At 42.2% G+C, this 22,744-nt stretch overlaps 1 protein-coding gene across 1 annotated transcript in view; it reads right to left on the bottom strand.

Annotated features, from left to right (window-relative positions):
• Positions 1–3,195: 3,195 nt before the first annotated feature.
• The window catches only part of LOC107115033 (sodium/hydrogen exchanger 9), a gene marked incomplete at both ends in the record, with an annotated part of 121,704 nt that continues 102,155 nt past the window's right edge, over positions 3,196–22,744 (bottom strand). Inside the window, 2 exons of the mRNA XM_015416643.1 lie at positions 3,196–3,307; positions 7,032–7,145. Coding sequence (XP_015272129.1) covers positions 3,196–3,307; positions 7,032–7,145 — 226 coding nt within the window. The remainder of the gene's footprint in view (positions 3,308–7,031; positions 7,146–22,744) is intronic.

Here is a 22,744-nt window from a genome sequence, read left to right on the forward strand (position 1 = left end):
CAAGTGAGGTTGCACTCGAGTTCAACCTTCTTTTTATTCCGGGTTTTTCTCTCATTCTGCATTACCTTACCTCCCTTCAGCGGTCAGCCCAGTTTCAGCCTGCTGTTGCCCCAGGTTATTTGGATGCTGTTTTGCTGTAGATTTAAATTGCCTTGACTCTAACACTGAGAAAATCCGGAGTGGCAGGCAAATGCGAAAAGGACGTATGTCACCCTTGTCTACACATTTTGTATTCCAATAGGATTTAAAGGCTATATCTGCACTGGTATTTTTGGCCACAGATCGTATACTTATCCTGTATGATTTGGCTGCATAGTGGTTCGAAGGCACAGGTGCAGGTTACATTCCATGAACATTAGGCTAAACTGTACTGTATGTCCATTTAATTTTATATCCTTGGTTTTGATTTTGAAGATGTACCTTGCAACTTTCTGACTTAGCAGGAATACAAAGTGAACAAAACTACATTCAAACATCAAACCTCAGTTAACTGATCAAACTTGTTGATTGGCACCAAACCAGGATTTCAAACTAGGGTTTGTAGCTGATTTGTTAAACAGAGTTTGTGGCTTGTTTTGACATCTAAATTCACAAACCACAGTTTGTTGAGTAGCATTGCCTCTTCTGGCCACCTGTCTACAGAGAAAGCATTATAGAAAAGATTGCTAGGAGGTGGGAAATAGGGATGTGCAGGGGGGAAAATTTGATATTTTTTGGATTTGGTTATAATGAACTCGAATCTTTTTGGTATTCCTGAATATAACTGAATACAAATACTGGTATTGTATTGGTACCCAAAAATATTCGGTATTCCCAAAAATATTTGGATCCATCATATGCTATGGGGCCATTGTAGTCAAGGGTATTCAGTGGACTGGGGAGAGGGAGTTTGAGATAGAGGCACTAAATTTGTACTGTAGCTGGTGGAGCCTCTCTCCAAAAGAACCCCTAAATCTCAAAACATTGGACCAGGGGGTCCAATTTTAGGGGCATCCAAAGAGGGTGCCCCCAATCCTCCATTGTTTCCTATGGAAGGGGAAAAAGGCAGGCAGATAAAACCAACAGACTAGCAGTTTCTCCCAGAGAATCTCTGCAGTAGAAACTAAGTGAGGTGTGGTGAGGTGTGGTGGTGTGAGGGGGCAAGTTTGCAAGGCCAGCAGCAGAACCAGTGCTATGTGCCCACCAGAATCAGTGCCACTGTGGCAGTGCCAAAACCCAACAGGACTAAGATCAAATCTGAGAATCTCTGAAGTATAAACTGAGGGGGCATCTTTGCAAGGCCAGCAGCAGAACCAGTGCAGTGTTCTAGTGCTAGTGCCCAGCAGCAGAACCCAATGCCATCCTACTTACCAACAGAAGGCAGTGCCAACCTACTAGCTGAACCCGGATCACCGTTGTCCTTTAGATGCTTGCAGATAGATCCCTTTAAAATCTGCTCCAATATCTTTCCTGAGACAGAGGTCAGGCTGACTGGCCTGTAGTTTTCTGGGTCATCCCTCCTCCCTTTTTTGAAAATTGGGATAACATCTGCCCTTCTCCAGTTTTGTGGCACATTTTTCATCCTCCAAGAGGTCTGGAAGATGATAGCCAAGGCTCTGCAAGCTCTCTAGAAAGTTCTTTGAGCACTCTTGGGTGCATACCATATGGCTGGGGGGATTTGCACTCAATCAATGCAGCTATTCAACTACCTCTATGTCCATGTCAACCAGCAGCCCAGACGCTGTGCCCTGACTACTTTCATCTCTAGATGTGCCTGTTATCATTAGGGGGAAAACTGAGAAAAAACAGGCATTAAATCTTCCTGCTTTCTCTCTGTCCTCTTTCAGAGTTTATCCATTTTCACCCAACAGTGGGCCCATTGCCTCTTTTATCTTGCATTTGCTCCTCACATACCTGAAGAAAATTTTCTTGTTGTAGTGAGCCTCCCTGGCCAGCTTTAGCTCACTGTGAGCTTTGGCCTCTCTGATGGTTGACCTACAGTGCCTAGCAACCCACAGATACCCTTCTTTAGAGGTATGTCCTCACCTCTATTTCTTGAACATTTCCTTTTTCTCCCTTAGCACATATATAAACAAACATGGCAACACACAATAGTGTTTGATATTTTCCTAACTTCCACTGTAATCCTTCAGTGTCTGCCTTGATATTAAGACTCAGAAAACATATACGGGCAGATTATTCCATGTGTGCATTAGGATAATTTTTGTCAGTGAAACAAGAATTCAAAGTGATTGGCTAAAGTTTTAAAATGGTACATTTAATTCTTATTTTTTAAATCATGTATGTAAATGGAAGGAAAAGAGGTGGAGGAAGTGCAGTTTTCACACTAAAAAGGACAATAAAATAAACAATCAATACAAATAAAAGGACCATAAAATAAACAAAATAAAACCCAATTTGCCTTCTCTCTAGGAGTTGCTTTTAAAAAAAATAGGAGTTTGGATGGAGTATAAGCACTGTGTCAGCTCATCAGGAAACAAGCAATCCCATCTAGGGCTGGGCACCTAAAAAAGGGGGTTGGAGCAGTGCTGAAACCAAACCCTGAAACAAATGGGTCCCACCTGAATGGAACCAGTCCAGCAAGTTCAGTTCCCCCTTTCTGACTGCCATTGTGAGATATGGCCAGGAGAAAGGTGGCAGAGATTGCCTGGGAAGTGGCTTCATTTAACCCTCTGGTTCGCTCCCCCTTCAAAGTGTCTGGGAAACATTTAAACCCTGTGCCACTCGGCTGTTAAGTTTAAATGACTGGCAGTCATTTAACACTTTGGTTTTGCTCCTCACCACTTCAAAGACCCTGAACAGCCAAAATTCCAAAAATGGGTGGGTCACTCCCAGAACAGCTGAGATGAGAGTACCCATTCTAAAACAGGAGATTACTGACTTGGGATAGAATTGAATTAGTTTTCCTCCACTGCTTTCAAGTCTGCTTCATAAACTTCCATAATGGGCAGACCGGACCTTGGTGATTAAAATTATTAAAATCATTACTATGCATCATCAGAGGAGAAGAAGCAAAGCTTTCTGAAGAGATAATAAATCTTCCTAGTAGAGTTAGTGGATCATGGAACAGCTAACATGTCATTGTTTAGTAAAGAATGTTAGCATGCCTCCCATCTCCTTTCATGAAAATTATACATTTCTGTGCATCATTCTCTCTTCAGCAAATGACACAATGTCAGAAGCCAATCAACTTACCTGAGAACATCATCATATGCTGAAAATTCCTGGGAATCTTTTGTTTTCGGCCCAAGTTGAGAATGAAGGAAAGTGGGTATATGTTGCAAGCTCTTGCTATGAAAACTGCCACCTATGTCATTTAAGTAAAGAAACTGAGGAAAATAAGGGAGGAACCAACAGCCAATAATGTGTCTAACACGTTCTAAAATAAAAAGGAGTTGCCATCTGACTATGGATTAGAAACAAAATTAGTACTTATATATTATATTTTAATACAGAATATTTATATATAGTTGACTTAAACCTTCCCCACAATAAAGTCTCCTTCAACCTAATTTTGAAATCCCCACCACCACACCACACTACACCACACCACTGCAACCTTTCTGGATTCATGTTCCATCTTTATAATCTCTGAGATGACAGCTCCCTCAATCTTTCTGCAAACCCTTCACTATAAATTGTTCCAATGCCAACAGTATTATTTCCTCAAACAGTAGTTTCAGAAAGGATAAATGTACTTCAGAACATGATTACTGTCTCATTTCTGCACAATGTGTATTGTCTCTGTCTAATATTCTCCACTTCAGTTTCTTTCTTCCCCCTTTTCGATTATTTCTGTAGGGCTCAGAAAATGGTGTTGGTTTTTTCATTATCCCTCTGTGCATCTAATGCCAAAGTTGTGTTAATAGCCATTTTAGATAAAAAATAAAGACATTTCAGACAAAAGGGGGGCGGATTACAGTTCTTAACTGTATACAGATATCCTGCTGGTAACATCTTTCCTCCAAGACCTTATCCCATCTACCAGAGACCTACTTTATCCTCTAAAAGCTTGAGCCATGCTGTGTATGCGAGGAGAGGAGGACAACCTGTGAGGCAACTTTCAGATGTATTATCTCTTGTGAAGACTTAAGGAGCATATAGACAAAAGCCAGTAGTCACACCTCCTCATCATGTTTCCAACTTATGTCTATCTTGTATTCCCTAACAGTTGTTTGAGGACAATTTGGCTCTACAACCATAGGAAGGCGATTCCTGGACCAGAAGTTTATATCTGAGAACCACATGGCATATGATTGCACTTTTAGAGGCCTCATTTGTACTTTTTACTGTGTGTCTGGTGGTTTTATCTTAAAACAACTTGCTTCTGGTCCTTATTGAATTTATACTTTGTATTTACATGATTGTACGATCTATATATCTAATTCCCAACTGTGCCCCCTGCATGCGGATATCTAAATCCGCACATCGGGGGCACCTGGAAGGCAGGGAGATTTTCCTGTACAATTTCCAGATGTGCAGATGTGCAGAAAAATCTAAAAACTGTAAAAAACTATAGGGGGGATACTTAAATCTCCCCAAAAGTAAAGCAGGCGCAGGGAATTCTCTGAGAACAGCTTTGCTGCTGCTGCCACCAGGGAGGGGGGGTGGGGCGGGAGAAAGCTTGTTCGGCCGGCGGCTGTAAGCCGCTCAGCCCTCGCCACCACCCAGGGGGGAGGGAGAAAGTTTGGTGGGCCAAGCTCAGGCCTCGCCACTGCCGCTGCTGCGGGGGAGGCTTGGAGGGGTGCGGGCCTCGCCGTGGGTGCCGGGGATGGGGGGCAGGGGAGAAGGCTCACCTGCAGCTGCTTCCTTCTCCTCTTGTGGAGCTTCTCCCTCCTCACGAGTATCGCGGGTCCCCCTTCTTGAATTTTTATAATAGCCAATATGTTCCTTACTATTGACCTCTGAGGAAGGCCTATGTAGGCCGAAACGCCTATTTCCTTCATTGAGTTTTTAATATTGGCCCTCTTTCTTGAATTTGACTAACCTTTGTCAGGTTCTGGTGTCAAGTTGGAGCCAGGTGTCAACTCCTGACAATAATTATACCTAATAAAGGTTTGCTCTGTAGACTGAGGCCTGGTGGGTTTGAAACAGTACTTCAGGGGATCTGTGAAGACAGAGACAAAGCTCCTCTCATGCTTATTCTGCTAAGCAGGGGTCATTTCATAGAAAAAGAGGTGCAGGAGCTCATTAGCATAACTCATTAGCCTATGCCACACCCCCTGACATCACCGGAAGTGTGTCAGAAGGCAACACCCACCGCTCAGGCTCCACTGGACTGTTCTGGATTGCTAGCTATGGGGGGGGGGAGGTGCAGATCTGTCCTCGCAGAGGAGGGAGAGCTTGTACCTGAATAAAACTTGGTCTTAAAGGTGCCACTGGACTGTTTTGGGCCAGGAGGTGCTCTGCAGCTTACCTGGCTGCTTCTTGCTCTGACTGAGGGCTGCTGGGAGCAGGGGGTGGGGCTTGTTGCATATGCCCACCCCCTGGGCTCTTTACTGCCGGAGCTCCGCTCCTGTGCGCTCCTGCAGGAAATGACGCCTGCTGCTAAGACAAAAATGGAAACCTCTCATCTTCCTGGAATGGGGACAGGGATAGTGGGGAGGTGACAGGGTCAGCTTCCCCATCTTTCAAAGGGCAGGAGCTTGTACAGCACCACTGCCTACAGTCAGCTAGCTTTCAGATTACCTCATAGAAATAGGCAGGAACAATAGTCAGGAGCAGTTTTCAGTAGGTTAGTATTTAGGTAGTTTTTGTTCTAAATATTGTGGTTTTAAGTACTGCTTGCATGATAAAATGGCAGTTACATAACAAATTGTTCCCTTAAACTCTATAGGCTACAGTATTTTTGCAAAGTGCTGAAGCATAGATCATTATTTTAAATCTCATTTTTAACAATTTAGGAATAGATCACTACATATATGCATGATAGCAGCTGTCAGTGGATAAAACATAATACTTTTTTATGTATACTTTTTTAGTTCTTTTTTAGTGTATGGAAGTATGAATAGGGCATATGGGGAAGAAGTGCCCTAGTGAAACTCTAATCTTATCCTCCCATTTAAGCATCTCTTTTTTGAGAAGCTTATAATTAATAATATAATAAATAAAATGTATCTTAATTTCCATTGCTCCGAAGTTGCTATAATGTTTCTTTCTCTAAAGCAAATAGCAGCTTCACAGGGAAAGGAATACTGGTAAAGAAACCAGCAAGGTGGGAAGGTTTAGGAGTTAAATGTTTGCCCCCTCATTACGACAGTGATGAACCTCAAAAATAATTTCAGGAGATCCTGATCACAGGTTTGGCTCTCAATTGGTATGCCATGTACAGTCCTTTGTGGAAGTGTTATGGCCAAAATGCTGCTCTCCTTGGCTGATACACTGACGCAGAAAAGAGTTCCTTCAAGGCAGAATGTTTGATAGTGACTACCTTACAAGGGTATCTTTAATATAGGACACCATTTGCAAGGGACAGTTCTGTTTCACAATCTACATTTTTGAGCTGAGATCAGTGTTCCCTCTAAGCTGAGTTAGTGTGAACTAGCTCACAAATTTTAGCCTCCAGCTCACACATTTTTGTCTTGGCTCAGGAAGGATGGCTCCAGAGCAAACTAATTTCTGTAGTAGCCAAATCGCTCACTCACAACTTTAATGCCAGTAGCTCACAAAGTAGAATTTTTGCTCACAAGACTCCACAGCTTAGAGAGAGCATTGGCTGCAATTTAGAGAAAGAAAGAGAAACATTAGTTCCAGTCTGGACCTAGAGAAACAATCCTTTGCACAGGCTCAGTGCCCAAATAGCTGTGTGAAACAGACTTCTATGAACTGCTGCGGTCTTCTGGATGCAAGTGTGCTTGCAACAGCACATTACATAGAGAAAAGAGCAGAACCTGTTCAGCACGAAGAGGGGGTTCCTGGCCTATACCCACAAGTAATGAATTAACTATACCTATATCATACAAATAAATAAACATAGCCTTATCGTATATATAGTTTCAGACTGTATATCTGATACTTAAAACAAAGGATACAAATGCACCAAATATAAACAGTGCATTGAAGATGTGATTCTGGAAAGTAAACAGTGCTAATCCCATGTAGCAAAAGATAACATTCTCAGCCAAGAAGTTCATGAACTCAAACATCTAAAATGAAAGAGAAGCAAGAATTATTGTCACTGGGGATTATCATTAGCAAGTGTCCTTCACATGTTCAACAAGAAATATCATTTGGCGAGAACAAACATTAGGCTAAAAGGTCGTTCCCAAATTCCCAATATGATCCATAAAATACTGAGCCAGAATACCTGGATTTAAGCAGTGATAATAATAAGAGTTGTAAGCAATGAGTTTACCTGGTGAGAAGAAATCTGAAATATTGGAGGCCTGATGACTAGGAGGATGAGAACGGCCACCAGTCAGCCTTGCTTAAGCTTGTTTGACTTAAGGCATCACATGAGTGTAATTCACTGATGTCTACAGGTGACAACTATAGATTTGTCATAATTAATGTTTGCTGAGAGGTTTCTCAGTACAGGTATCCATCTACACTTTCTAACTTGAGTACATATCGATTCATTGGCAAACAATTTACTGCCATAGGTAAGAATACATCAGTTCACTGGCAGATAATTTAGTATCACAGCTAAGAAAAGAAAAAAAATCACTCTGAGTTGAGAAGAAAAGGGGTGAGAATGTAATCCCCCTTTTTACTCACAGAGACACCATTAGTTAATAGGCCCTCAAAATGGTGTCAGCATGCCAACAAACTTGGTATCTGCAAGCTTTTTTGATTGTTTGGCCATCTAGGTATATACAAGCTTTTCCTGATGTCCATCTGTGTCAGTAGCATTGAACGCTTCTCTGAGTTCAACTAATACAGTATTCATATTCCTGACAGTCACATATTTACATATTAAATGCAAAAGAAGAGAACAATTGTCAATAGTGGCATACAAAGCCCTAAAGCCAACTTCCACAGATTGCATTTATCAGGTTCTTCGCATCAAATTTAAGGTTAGAATAAGTAACCTGTCATATCTGGAATATATATCTGCACTGTTGTTATTAGAATGGAGATAGAATATAGTGAATGGGAGGACTGTTAAAAATGGTTAGGAACAATAACCAAGAACCATGCAATATAGCCATCTTATCCTTATCCCCCCCCACCCAATTCATTTTAGATGTTATTCCCACATTTTTCAAGTATTGGCAATAATCTTATTGTTTCAAGAAACATTTTCTTCCCCTGTGAAACAAACCTATAAATCAATGGATTTTTCAGGGCTGCTCAAAAGTCAATAAGCTTAGTAGAGGTTTAAAAAGGAGAGGGGGAATCTTTCCCTGAGCCGCCAGGTTGGCAAAGTTGCAGGCCCCAACAACAACAAATAGACTTTATAAAACCTCAGTTATCTCCTAAACTTGTCTGTGTGTGCCAGAGCCAGTCTGAGGGACTTTCTCAGCTGAATAAGCCTGCGCTCAACCGGCTCCTCATTCTGTAAAGTCGGTCTATGAACATTCATAAATCACAGTATTAGAAGGGTTGCTATGGAGACATTTCTCTTTACATCTTCAATGGGGCTTATGTATTTTTATCGCTGAAGGATGACAAAGGAAAAAGCCAGAGCTGTGAAAAACGTTATTTCAAACAATGATTGAAGGAAATGAATAGTATGAATGCAAGCAACACCTTGTTGCAAGAGAAGTCTTGCCTGCAGAGGTGGATCCATCAAATATACAGAGCATATAAATTGTTCATGTGCTCCGCTGGATCACTGAACAAATATTTTCACCCCAAATAGTTAGACCAAGTTTAACAACAAGGAATTTCTTTTCTGCATTGTGAAATAGTTTTGACAGCACCAAGATGAGCTGGAGCTGGGACTACTCAGTTGCAATGTTACAGATAAAACTACAAAAAACATTTTCTATATGTTCTTTATATTTGTAAAAACCATTATAAAGCAATTATTAAAAATGGAAGAAGCAAGTATAACAAAGGAGAAAAGCGATCAAATGTGGTTTATGTAGTGTGATGGTGATGAAGACGAAGGGTTGTTGCTACAATACAAGAGAGGAGACGAGAAATGACTTAGGTCCCACTCAGTCCCTACTGGGGAGAAGGGCTGGGTATGAATGGGGTTGGCAGCTCTGGGTTGGGAAATTCCTGGATATTTTGGAATGAAGTCTGGAAAGGGAGGAGTTTGGGGAGGGGAGGGACCTCAGCATGGCATAATTCCATACAGTCCACCCTCCAAAGCAGCCATTTTATCCAGGGGAACTGCATTTGATCATCTGGAAACGAACTGTAATTCTGGGAGATCTCCAGGTACAACCTGGAGGTTGGCAATCCTAGGTATAAACTAAGTAAATAAAATAAGTAAATGATAAGGGTTTATTGCAAAATTGGATTTTGAGGAGGGATATGAAATAAGAGACAAGAGTGGCAACATTAAAAGTTCTCAGAATGAATTCCAGGTATAAGACACAACAAAGAAGGGGCAGAATTGTTAAAAGAGCAGGAGACTTTAGGCAAACTGGGGGATGGTAGATTTATTTAAATCATCAACCTTTATTGGCATATTGTATTGAACCTGACAGGCAAGGAATACAAAGTCATATGCAGTTAATAATACATTCCCTCCTCTTAGAAGCCCAAAACAGAAATTTGGCCACCATTTCCATAATCACTGAGAATCGAGTAGAGAGTAAATAAAATATCTTCCATTCATCAGAATGATTTACTAGATTTCTCAACATAGGCTCAAGATATGATGATTGAACATTATGACAGAAGAAATAGTGTAGAATGATATGATCCAGACTCTCAATTTCATTAACACCACAAGGACATAATCTATCCACATAAGGAGTCTTAGAGAACCTACCACCCAATACAGCTGAAGGCAGTACATTAAAACGGCCTAACATAAAAGCTCTTCGATAATGAGGAGTGGTTAAACAGAAAATATTCTGCAATAGACCCTTGGGGAGGAAATACTAAAAGGGGGAGCATTTACCTGAAGCCAGGCTAATCAGCTCTTGGTGTTCTATGTCGAGGAATCTTTGTTTAATCAAGTGAAAGTCTGAGCTTTCTGACAAATGAAGAAGCTCTCAGAAACTAACTCCTATATGCGTGATCTTACTCTCTATATGGGAAAACCATGCTGAGGTTGAGGACTCGGTAAGCATTTGTGAAATAAAAGGATTGGAATTAGCTCTAAAATGTAACCTGAGCCAAAATTTAAATGTCATAATCCAAACTTTTGTTTCCAAAAGACTCTGATTGGTCTCCAAACAGATGGCCGCATAGGACACGCATGGGGAAGGCATAATATTTTCCAAAGAAATTTAGATTGGACTTTTTCTATATCTTTATTAATAGCCAAAATCCAGATTGGAACCCCATACATCAGTTTAGCACTGATTTTATGATTGAAAACCCTCAAGGCCGTGGGCACATACTGATTGCCCTTAGTATAGTGAAAACGAGAAACTGCAAGCATGGTACTATTGACAGATTTGGTCATTTCTTTTTATGTACTGCCCATCTAAGGCTATGATGGAAATGTACTCCCAGATATTTAAATCTTGGAACCTGCTCAATCAGGTTACCTCTTCCCTTCCATTTATTAGGCTTCCACATCCTTACAAAGGCAATGATTTTAGATTTCCCAAAATTTAAAGTTAGTTTGTTAACATCACAGTCATCAAGAAAGCGGACTAAGAGTCTTTTCATTCCCACCTGAGTCAGGGAAAGAAGTACTGCATCACCTGCGTAGAGAAGCAATGGGAGATGGATCACCCCTAATTTGGGACTATGGCCATCAATGGTTTTCAAATAACAGTCTAGATCATTCACAAAAAGATAGTGGGGGCTAGGATGCAGCCTTGTTTTACTCCAACATTTATTGGTATAGGGCAGCCAGAAAAGGGACCCACCAACTCGGAAGCTCCTTAATCATTTCTGGGAGAATTGAGTCAGGACCAGATGCTTTCCCAGGCTTAATACCTTGAATGAGGGCCTCCACCTCCTCCACCTGCACCGGTGGCCACTCTGGGCAGCCAGTTAAACTAGAGTTAAGTTCCTCCTCCATACTAGTGTCAGTTGTCTGAAAAGCCTTAGCAAAATGGTCGAACCACTCATTAACTGAGATTGAACAATTAACAACACATTTCTCTCCCATGGAGCCTGAGATCAACGCCTAAAATTTCCTTGTGTATTCAGTGGCCTGAATAAGTGGCTCCCAGCATCTTTGGGTGAAGGCCATTTGCTTATCCTTATATAGCTGTGTTAATCGACATTTCAGATCAAAATATTCCTTTGGTAAACATGCTGTTTCCAATTTCCTATGTTTTTGGTAGAGGGCATGAACCTGTGTTTTCATCTCGAGACATTCCCAATCAAACCAGCTATTTACATTTACCTCCCTTCCTCGTTGCTGCTGGTTCGAAGTAGGCCTAATAGAGTCCGAAAGTTGAGCCATGATGCTTTCGTATGCCTATATCACCACTTGGGGCTCCTGTATGCATAATAGGAAGTCACCTAATAATTTGTCATTTAGGAACCCAGAAACCTTAGGTGCTACCTTACTTGTCCAATAAATTCTTTGTGTCTTTTCAACCTCAATGCCTGTATAAGATCTTTGACAACCCTTGTTTCTCAAGGTGGCAGAGAGTTTGATAGCAAGAACCAAATGGTCACTTTCTATGTGGTCCTCAATTGAGAAAAATCTCACTGATTCCCAAAGGCTTAATGAAATTAAAAAGTAATCTATAACACTGCAACCACATCGCAAGACATAGGTAAATTGCCCAAAAGAATCAAAGGGGGGAAATTCCGGGGATTCCATTAAAAATTGAAAGATTAAATCTGAGACATAATTGGGCAAGACAAATTCCTGCTTGGTTAATACGGGAATCCTTGGAAAATCTGTAACCAGACAGACAATCTGGGGCCCATCAAGGCCATCAAGGCCCATACTCCTGGCAAGTGCAGGCCCATCTGTTCCTATTCTGGCATTAAAGTCTCCTGCAACTAAAACAGCCACACCTGGATACTCTTGTTCTAAATCTTCTAGAGTTCTGAGAAGGACATCCCAGTTACCTTCCCACGCTTCATTGACTACATAGGGCGGGCATATATACATTAACTATAATAAGGGGTTCCCCTAAACCTTCCACAAGGCAAGTCTGTGTATTTCGTTCACAGGCTTTAAGGGGGTCACCTCTAAATTAAGTTTATGGGAGCACAATAGTGCAAGACCAGCTTGATAATGACCAGCCTGATTAGATTTATAAGCTGGAATAGAGAAGGATTTATAGCTTGCAACTTGATTTCAAAATGGGCCCAGGTTTCCTACAAAAGGACAATGTCAAATTCCCTAAAGAAGCTTCCTAACTCTGGGTCACTGGATTTTTTCTTCCATCCAGTGATATTCCAAGACATGATCTTTAAGTCTGTAATTAAGGGATCTGTTTTTAGTCAGTCAGCGTTAAGGGATCCGTTTTTAGTCAGTCAGCGTTAACTAGCTGATCTAATGAATTACCAGTGTCATTAAAAATGCGACTGTTTCTTGGACACTTAAGACTGGCCTCCACTGCCATTTCAGTTCCCTTGGTGGAGCGCTGACCTTCCATCGGAACCTGATCACAGTCTGTGATAGGTGACAAATCCATTACCCTCTCCCCTGATTGACTGCTGGCTTGATCCTGGTTAGAGAGGGCTGTTGTTAAAATGTTGTTCTCCTGTCCAGTGCTTTTATGTATCAAGACATCTGTAGAATTTGGTTGACCTTTCCATTCTATTCTGCTCCTAAGCAGTTGGGTCTTCAAAAGCTCTAGCCTATCTATGACCCACTGCTGTTCCTGCTCAGGCAAACCTACAAATGCCTCTTGAATATTTGCCTCCAACGCAGACTCATCCGAGAACATCCCCAAAAGAGAGAGAGCTGGTTTATTATTTGTAGGAGTTTGACTGTCAGGAAAAGCTTCCTGACTGGCATTATTTAATGCTGCTGCTACGTTGCCTTGAAACTGGCAAACCGGTCTATTCCTGTTGTTATTATCTTTTAGCACTCATTTCCGGGCATAGAGGGGCCAGAGTTGTGTTCAGATAGACACGAGTGGGAAAGATTCCTCGAGAGCTTAAAAAATCTTTACTTCGAAGCAGGACTGAAGGAAGAGTCAATGTCTTAAAGGTCAGCAGGACTCTCTGGGTCTGACACCCATTAGACAATAACTCTAAATCCATTAGGTCAAGCATTCTTGTCTGATCCTTTACTAGAGCCCTTATATGCTTCTTCACTAGTCTTTTTGAGTTCCAGGCCGGGATTATCCCATTATGTTTGCATACAGTCAAGCTAACTTTTGTAGGTTGAAGCACAAGCTGATAATTCCGACCAAATTTATATGACCCCTTTTGTTGCACCCAGCCTAAGGTTTTAGGCTCCTCATCTCCAGCAGGGGGAGCCACTGGGTGAGGGGACCTTCGCTGTATAATCACTTGGTTCTTTCCATCTCTAGGATCTTCACTCTTCTTACCAGCGACATTTTCTAGTAGACCACCTATGTTGTCCAATTTATGGTGCAACAGATAAAACAATTTACAAATATATTCAACCATCTTAGCAACTAGTTGTAAAAGCTCAAGGTAACCAGCCCCAGTGTCTGCTTCCACTTCCTCATTGCCTGTGGAATAGTCTGACAGGCTCACATCAGCTTCACAGTTCCCAGCTTCGTCCACCATTACAGGGAAAGGCAAGACTGTGTCAGCAACAGCCTCAGTCTGATCATTTGCGCCAGCTAAGCCTTCCAACACAGCAAACCGATTATAAGTAGGGATTTGGGATGAGAAAAAATAATTTATCTTCAATTGCTTGGGAGAGGGTGGGGCAGAGTCTTCCTCCTCTCTCATCCGCTTAGGCATTTTCGTACTTTTCATACTTAATTGGCAAAAGCAACTCAAGTTCATTACAGACCCAGAATCCAAAACAACATATTCAAGTGAAGCTCATTCATCAGCTGGAACTTTCCAGTTTAGTTTAGTTGGAGGCATTAATCCAGCACTTCATTTTAACTACCGGAGTTATCTCACCACTGGGAGTAACCGATCGGGGGGGGAGGGGGAACCCTTCTCTTCTCTTCAAACGGCCGGTTGCAAACTTCAGGCAGCTCTCCACTCAACAAGCTTCAGAATAAAATCCAATATTTAAAATAATAAATAGCTAAGAGCAACTCTAAAAGGGTTTTTAAGACACAATAAAAGATAAAAGAAGGAGGACAAGGGGGAGAGCAGCTAAACGCCAGCACCAGAACCGGAAGCCTCTCTAGTAGATAACTCAGTGAAAAAAAATCAGTAGATTTATAGTGTAATCCTATGCACAGATCAGTCCAAGCCCATTGAAATAAACTGACTTATACTGAAGTAATGCTGCATAGGATGGCACAGTTTATTTATAACTTTTACATGCCGCCTCTTGATCAAGGTGGCTTGCAAAATGACACAAGATTAAAAAAAATTAAAAAACAAAGTTTAACCATTAAAAACGCAGCCAATAAAACCCCACAGCATAAAAGCATAGAAAAATTTACAGCATAAATGTCCAGAGCATAAAATGCATAAAAGCCAGAGCATAAAACATTAATCACCCTAAAAGATCCTCATAAATGTCCTCATAACTGATGAAGATATAAAAATCATGGCCAGGAATATATATGGGGGGGGAGGGGGGGAGAGGGAGGAAGGGGTGGAGTGGGACAACAAAACCACCAGGGTTTCAGTTCCTGTCAAGGCATTTCTGGAAATTCTCTGGGTAGCCCCCTTCTTCATACAACTTCATAGAGTAAAGTAGAATGGCAGGGAGTTGAAGGGTCAGGTCTTCCATTATAGCTGGAGACCTCCCAGGAATTTCCCCCAGCCACCACTAGTGCTTCACAGGCCAGTGTGGGAAAATGGGGAAGGGGAGGGAGCAGCATTGTGCCAGTATACTAAACCTTTGCGTGAATCCTAGCACATCATCCATGATGTCATGTTGTAACTTGTGGTTTGGTGCTGGAAATGATGTCACTCACATGATTCCAGCATGCCACTCCCTATTCCCCAATTGCTCCTGGGGGCTTGCCAGCTGTGGCTGGCAACTTCCAGGGAGTGAGGCCTTGGCACAAGATTTCCACAACAGCCAGGGGTGTTGAAAATTATGGAAAATACTGTCTGTCTGTCAGAACAAAAAATTAAAAAGAATTTAGTATTATTTTTTTAATATTTGATTATTGTGTCTATGAATTTTGAGAGGATGACATGATCATTTCTATCTGATAGTAGCCATGACACCTGGGCTCACACAGTTAGCAATTCCATATCATTAAGTAAAGAGGTGAATACATTAGCCCACAACTCATTGAATACAGAGCATTCCATAATCATATGTTTGATGGTTTCAATTTTATCATATGAGCATCTGCATGTTCTATTAGAATATGATGAAGAAGAAGAGATGAGATTGGATTTATACCCCGTCCTTCACTACCCAAAGGAGTCTCAGAGCAGCTTACAAACTCCTTTCCCTTCCCCACAACAGACACCCTGTGAGGTAGGTGGGGCTGAGAGAGCTCTTGACAGAAACTGCTCTTTTTCAAGAAAAGCTCTTATCAGAACTACAGCTTGCCCAAGGTCATCCAGCCAGGTGCAAGTGGAGGAGTGGGGAATCAGACCCAGTTCTCCCAGATTAGAGTCCGTGCACTTAACCACTACACCAAACTGGCTCTCATGATACTCTATTATATCTGCCCTCCAAAACCGCAGAGGGATGAACGTTCATTCTTGCCAAAGTAAAAAGCTCTTCTTAGTTTTGGTACTGTCAATTGATAAAAATATTTCAGCAGTTGCATGGAGTGTCAAACATATCCTGTGTGCTCTGACAGACATACTTGTAACATCCAACTTCCTTACACATTTTAAAAATTGTCTTATAATGTCTTCAGTTTTTGTATTCTTAATCATATCATTTGTTATTCCTAGGCATTTTGTTTTCTTTTCCAGTAGTTGATCCCATTGTCTATAATGTTTATCTGCCTGGATAAGCCCAGGTAGAGTAGATCCTTCCTCAAATTTTAAAACCTTTCCTTTGAAGAGAAATGTTTTAATCCAAGCCCTAGCTTCCATTGATATTTTGCCTCATTCCAGTAGTCAATAAGTGTCAGAAAAAGTCATACTGGATGGAATCCATTTTTTCAGAAGCAGCCTGAACCCAAATTTCTGCACCATATAGGAATTGGTTTAGAACCTTAGCATTAAATATCTTTAAGGCTAAGGGGACAAATTTATTTATTTATTTATTTATTCAGCTTGATATACCGCCCTAAACCGTCTCTAGGCGGTTTACAGAGTGGGTGCTAATCACCTATTAACCCTAACTGGGGCCACATTGTTTCTGGGGAGGGGCAGCCTACCGGCACCCAGGTGGAGGCAGGTGTCTTCCGATCTGGTTGGCTTCATTTTCCCGGCGGTGATTGGGCTGTTGTTCCTGGTGCATTGGCGATCCAGCGCGCTGCTAACGGCCTCCCAGGACCTGACTCCGTCCTTCAGGCTCCGTCACGTATCTGTGTGACGTCACTGCGCGCCTCCTGCTGCACGGCAGCCTCTCGTTGTTTCCACTGCTGGCCGCCAGGAGTCACTCCTTCCGGGCCTGCTGCTCTCTGCTTGCCGTCGCTGCGTCGCCGTGCTCCTTTCTTGCCTCTGCCGCCGGTATTCAGCCACCGTCATCGTCTCCATCGCCGCAACGCCGCCGCCATTGTTGCCATCCACACACCTCGCCGAGGAGGAGGGTGCCCCCCACCCTTCTAAGGGTGGGTACCCATTAATCTACTCGCCTGAGTTTTTACGTCGGCTTTCGAACCGCTGGGTGGGCGGGAGCTAGGACTAGGGTCGAGAGCTCACCTCGACCACGGTGGGTCTCGAACAGCCATAGTGGCTGCTTGAGTGATGTTAAGGCAAGCATTCACCTTCCAATGAATAGAAATATGTTACAGTTGTCCTCCCTACTCTCAAGACTGTGTTCCTTGCTAGATCCAAGTGTATTTCCATGTAAGAGATGCTTCAAAGTGGATTCCCAGATATTTAAATTGATTGACCTGTTCCACAGGTTGGCCTGCTATGTCCCATTTGAAGATTTTCCCCTTTTTCCTTTTGGTGAATAGTATGATCTTGGGTTTTGCCATATTGATGGACAGGCGCACATGATAACAGTAACGCCTGAAATTTTTTTATCAGCTTGCGGAGGCTCACTGTTGATCTAGACATTATCACTGGATCATCAGCATAGAGAAGGATTGGAACTTCATGCTTTTATAAATGTGGAAGATGACATGCTTCCTTAAGGAGACAGGGTCTGAGGTTATTTGTATATAAATCGAACAGGGGGACAAGTGAACATCCCTGCTTGACTCCTTTGTCTAGGATGAAAGCCTCTGATAGCTGTCATAACTCCCTGCATCTAACCTGGGTGGAGGGATGGTTGTAATGCTGTTGAATTAAGTAAAGGAGATGAAGAAGAAGAAGAAGAGATTGGATTTATACCCCACCCTTCACTACCCAAAGGAGTCTCAGAGCGGCTTACAAACTCCTTTCCCTTCCCCTCCCCACAACAGACACCCTGAGAGAGCTCTTGACAGAAACTGCTCTTTTTCAAGAAAAGCTCTTATCAGAACTACAGCTTGCCCAAGGTCATCCAGCCAGGTGCAAGTGGAGGAGTGGGGACTCAAACCCGGTTCTCCCAGATTAGTGTCCGCGCACTTAACCACTACACCAAACTGGCTCTTTTGTGGTTCAATGCCATATTTCTTCAGCTTTTCCCATAGCCGGGGTATAGAGATTGTATCAAACACTGAATTTAGGTCCATGAAGGCAGTTGCCAACATGCCTTCTCCAAAACTTATTTATTTATCAACCAAGAGCTGGAGGGTATGGCAATGGTTGATTTTACTTGCTCCTCTTCTAAGACCAGCCTGTTAATTTTCCAAAACGTTATTTCCTTCAACCCAAGATTCCAACTTTTAAAGAAACATTGCAGTGTAAATTTTCCCTATAGTGGATAGCAAGCTTACTGGATGGTAATTCATTGGGTCCGGAAAATACTTCCTTTACTTTCCAGTGAGGGCCTTTGGGAAAAGCACAGAGAGGGGAAAGGACTCTCTTGAACTCTGTGGTATTGCTTTCCCTGAACTAGATAGACAGTATTTAAGATGGCATTTCTCTATCACTATGAACATGATGAACAGTTTCTGTTAATTACTGTGACGAAATGGCTGCCAGGCCTTAAAATGGATATCAGCATGGTAGTTCCTTACGTGTGTGAGGGGGTACTCCATAAGGAACAATGGAGCTGCCATACCTCCCTGCCTACACTTCCCAGCATCCCTGAGGGGAAAGAGCGGGAAAAGAGGGACACAACCAAGGGGTGGGGCCAAGGAGAAAGTGGCTTTTTGGCTCCTGAGGAAAAAAGTCAGTCTCAGCCTGGTCTTCAGCGTGGACAGCAGGCTCAAGGAAGAGCACAGGTGGGACTCTTGTCACCAGAGACTCCGTGGGCAATCCAGGCCACTATAGACCGTGGTGGAGAGCCAGGAGGGTGGCAGTGCTGGTGGCCAGTCCTGTGGAGAAGGGCTGGAGTTTCTCTCCATAACCGGAGAGGAAAACGCAAATCCTGGCCTGAGGCCGCAATCCACTACCAAGGTAGAGTGGGTGTGTGGTAGGGACAGAAGACTTGCGTTTCGATCCTGTTTGTTTTGTGTGCCCAGGTTGTGTTGAAGTGCCTGAGTTTATTTTCTATGCCCAATATGTATATAGTTCAATAAATCTTCCTTTGTTGAGTTTTAAAAGCCTGGTGTGCCTTAACCACATAGCCCTCCCGCTCTACACGTTACCAGGGGCAAAGGGAGGCCAGGGGACTAAAACGGGCCTAAAACTGTTGGGTTGCCAACTCTCCAGGGGGCGCCCAAAGATTGAGATAACCACTTCCCGAGGTGGGAAATTTAGCCAGAGGGGTCTCACTGTCCCTCAAGGAAGGCGGTGACTTAATTCAGTGAGTGGTGGCAGCCGGAACAAAGAGAAATAGTCCCACCAGGCAGGGTGGGAAGGACAAAACAGGGGCTTGCAAGCCACAGGACGGCACCTCGGTCTCCCAGGGCTGAGGGTGGGTCCCCGTTTCGCCACAATTACACTGAAAGTTATTTTGATTTTTCTTCAAAATATTAAAACAGTATTTATACAGTGGTGATAGAAAAAATTCATTTGTTTAATTCATTGATGAAAAGGCAGACAATTAATCTTCTAAAATTTTTAATTAATGTAATGTATACTGTAAATCTTGTGACAACAACTAAATAAACTAAGTAAATAAATTTATTAGATAAATATCTAAGGTATTAAAGAATTAATTAAAATCAAAGAAAACCCTACCTACTATAAGTATTAAAATGTAGGCACACTTCACACACACATGTACACAGAGACACCTGGGAATTACTTCCATAGAGTTCTGGTATGTTTGTATGTTGTTGTCAGAAGATTTACAGTATACATTGCATTAATAAAATCAAAATCACAATAAAACCATTAACTACCAAGATTTTACAAAATTAGCAACATATTGCTTTCTCACACAAACCAAAAGACAGTAGTGTCAACAGAAAACCTGAGTGAACAAAAAGGGTTTCACCTGGTTCCTATACTTAGAAAGTAAAGCTGGAATTCCCAAATTGAAGTAGAGAAAAGGCCTCATTCCTGGTAAACCTTTCACATATATCCAAGGATAGTGCACATAGAGAAAGGTTCTGAATATCTTCAGGGATGGGTAGGCTGTTATGACAGAATTGATTGTGGGATTTCCCCCCCTGAATTGCCACTTTAGTGGGTGGGTATTGGGTTGCCAGCACCAAGTTGTAAAATTCCTGGAGATTTGGGGGTGGAGCCTATGGTGGGCAGAGTTTGGAAAGGGACAGGAGCTCGGCAAGTATGTGAAACCATAGACTCTGCCTTCTGAAGCTGCCAGTTTCTCCAGGGCTACTGTTCTCTGTAGTTTGGAGATCAGTTGTAATTCTGGAACAGCTCCCACCTGCAGGCTGGCAACCTGAGGTGGGAAAGAATTCTGTGCCTGATAGTGGTATTCACACATATTGCAGGTTTTGGTACTGCTCCATGGGAAAGTATTTCCCACAGAGCAGTGAATATGTGTGAGTGGCTCTGTACAGTGACACAATTCAGAATAATGTCTAAAGAAAATCAACTGAATCTTCCAGAACAGCATAGAGGGATACTTTGTGTATGATACTGATTTTACTAGGGATTTTTTTTAAAAAAGAGATTTACTGTACAGTCAGAAGCAGAGTTATAGCCTTTTAAGTCCATTGAAGTCTGTTTAGGATTGCACTGTTAGAAGCATGAGTGTCACTTAAACGAATCCTGTATAATCACTGGTAAGTGATGGGATTGAAACTGATGCAACTTGAACCACACTCTGTAAGTAGAACATAGTTATGAAGAAGCTTTGATGAAGTCAAGGCTATCGATAAATGAATGAATTAAAGATAGCAGCTTGACAAAAACACTGTGTCGTAATAGGTGATTTTAACTACCCACACATTGATTGGGTCAATATGTGTTCTAGTCGAGAGAAAGAGATTGAGTTTCTAGACACTCTAAATTACAGTGCTATGGAGCAGATGATCACGGAACCTACCAGGGGAGAGGTGATCCTTGATTTGGTCCTAAGTAACACTCAAGACCTGGTGAGAGATGTAAAAGTGATTGCACCGCTTGGGAACAGTGATCATAATGTTGTTGAGTTCAACATTTGTACAAATAGGGAATTGGCCAAAAAGACTCACACAACCACTTTTAACTTTAAAAGGGGTAATTTTTCTGATATGAGGGGACATGTGGGGAGGAAACTGAAGGGTCAAACCCATTGGGTCAAAACCATAGGGGAAGCTTGGAAACTGGACAAGGGGGATCCAATAGATATTGTTTACCTTGACTTCCAGAAAGCTTTTGATAAAGTTCCTCATCAAAGGCTCCTGAATAAACTCAAAAATTATGGGATAAAAGGACAAGTCCTTTTATGGATCAAAAACTGGCTAGTTCATAGAAAACAGAGAGTGAGTGTAGGTGGGCAATTTTCTCAGTGGAGGGTGGTAAGCAGTGGGGTACCGCAGGGATCAGTACTTGGTCCACTGCTTTTTAACTTGTTCATCGTAAAAACCAACAATAAAACTTTCTTCAAATACATTAGAAGCAGGAAACCAGCCAGGGAGGCAGTGGGACCCTTGGATGACCAAGGGGTAAAAGGAGTACTGAAGGATGATAGGGAAATGGCTGAGAAGCTAAATGCATTTTTTGCCTCCGTCTTCACTGTGGAAGATGAGAAGTGCTTGCCCACTCCAGAACCACTGAGTTTGGGAGGGGTGTTGAAAGACCTGAGTCAGCTTGAGGTGACGAGAGAGGAGATCCTAAAACTGATAGACAACTTAAAAACTGATAAATCACCAGGCCCAGATGGCATACATCCGAGAGTTCTGAAAGAACTCAAATGTGAATTTGTGGATCTCCTGGCAAAAATATGTAATCTCCTGACAAAAATATGTAATCAGCCTCCATTCCTGAGGACTGGAAGGTAGCTAATGTCACTCCCATCTTTAAAAAGGGTTACAGAGGAGATCCGGGAAATTACAGGCCAGTCAGTCTGACGTCGATACCGGGTAAATTGGTGGAAACCATTATTAAGGAAAGAATTAGTAGGCACATAGATGAACAAAACCTATTGAGGCAGACTCAGCACGGTTTCTGTAAGGGAAGATCTTGTCTCACTAACCTATTAGTGTTCTTTGAGGGGGTGAACAAACATGTGGACAAGGGGGATCCAATAGATATTATTTACCTTGACTTCCAGAAAGCTTTTGATAAAGTTCCTCATCAAAGGCTCCTAAGTAAGCTCAAAAATCATGGGATAGAAGGACAAGTCCTTTTATGGATCAAAAACTGGCTAATTAATAGAAAACAGAGAGTGAGTATAAATGGGCAATTTTCTCAGTGGAGGGTGGTAAGCAGTGGGGTACCGCAGGGATCAGTACTTGGTCCACTGCTTTTTAACTTGTTCATTAATGATTTGGAGATGGGAGTAAGCAGTGAAGTGGCTAAATTTGCGGATGATACAAAGTTGTTCAAGGTGGTGAAAACCAGTGAGGATTGTGAGGCACTCCAAAGGGATCTGTCAAAGATGGGCGAGTGGGCGTCAACATGGCAAATGGGGTTCAATGTGGCCAAGTGCAAGGTGATGCACATTGGAGCCAAAAATCCTAAATATAAATACACATTGATGGGGTCTGAACTGGCAGAGACTGAGCAAGAGAGAGATCTTGGAGTTGTAGTGGATAACTCACTGAAAATGTCGAGACAGTGTGTGACTGCAATAAAGAAGGCCAATGCTATGCTGGGGATTATTAGGAAGGGTATTGAAAACAGATCAGCCAATATAATAATGCCCCTATATAAATCAATGGTGAGACCTCATTTGGAATACTGTGTGCAGTTCTGGGCACCACACCTTAAAAAGGATATTATAGCTTTGGAAAAAGTGCAGAAAAGGGCAACTCGAATGATAAAAGGGTTGGAACACTTTCCCTATGAGGAAAGGTTAAAGCGCTTAGGGCTCTTTAGCTTGGAGAAAAGACGACTGAGGGGTGACATGATC

This window comes from Gekko japonicus, unplaced genomic scaffold, assembly GCF_001447785.1.
Source record: "Gekko japonicus isolate JY-2015 unplaced genomic scaffold, Gekko_japonicus_V1.1 scaffold2840, whole genome shotgun sequence".
Classification (NCBI taxonomy): Eukaryota; Metazoa; Chordata; class Lepidosauria; order Squamata; family Gekkonidae; genus Gekko; species Gekko japonicus.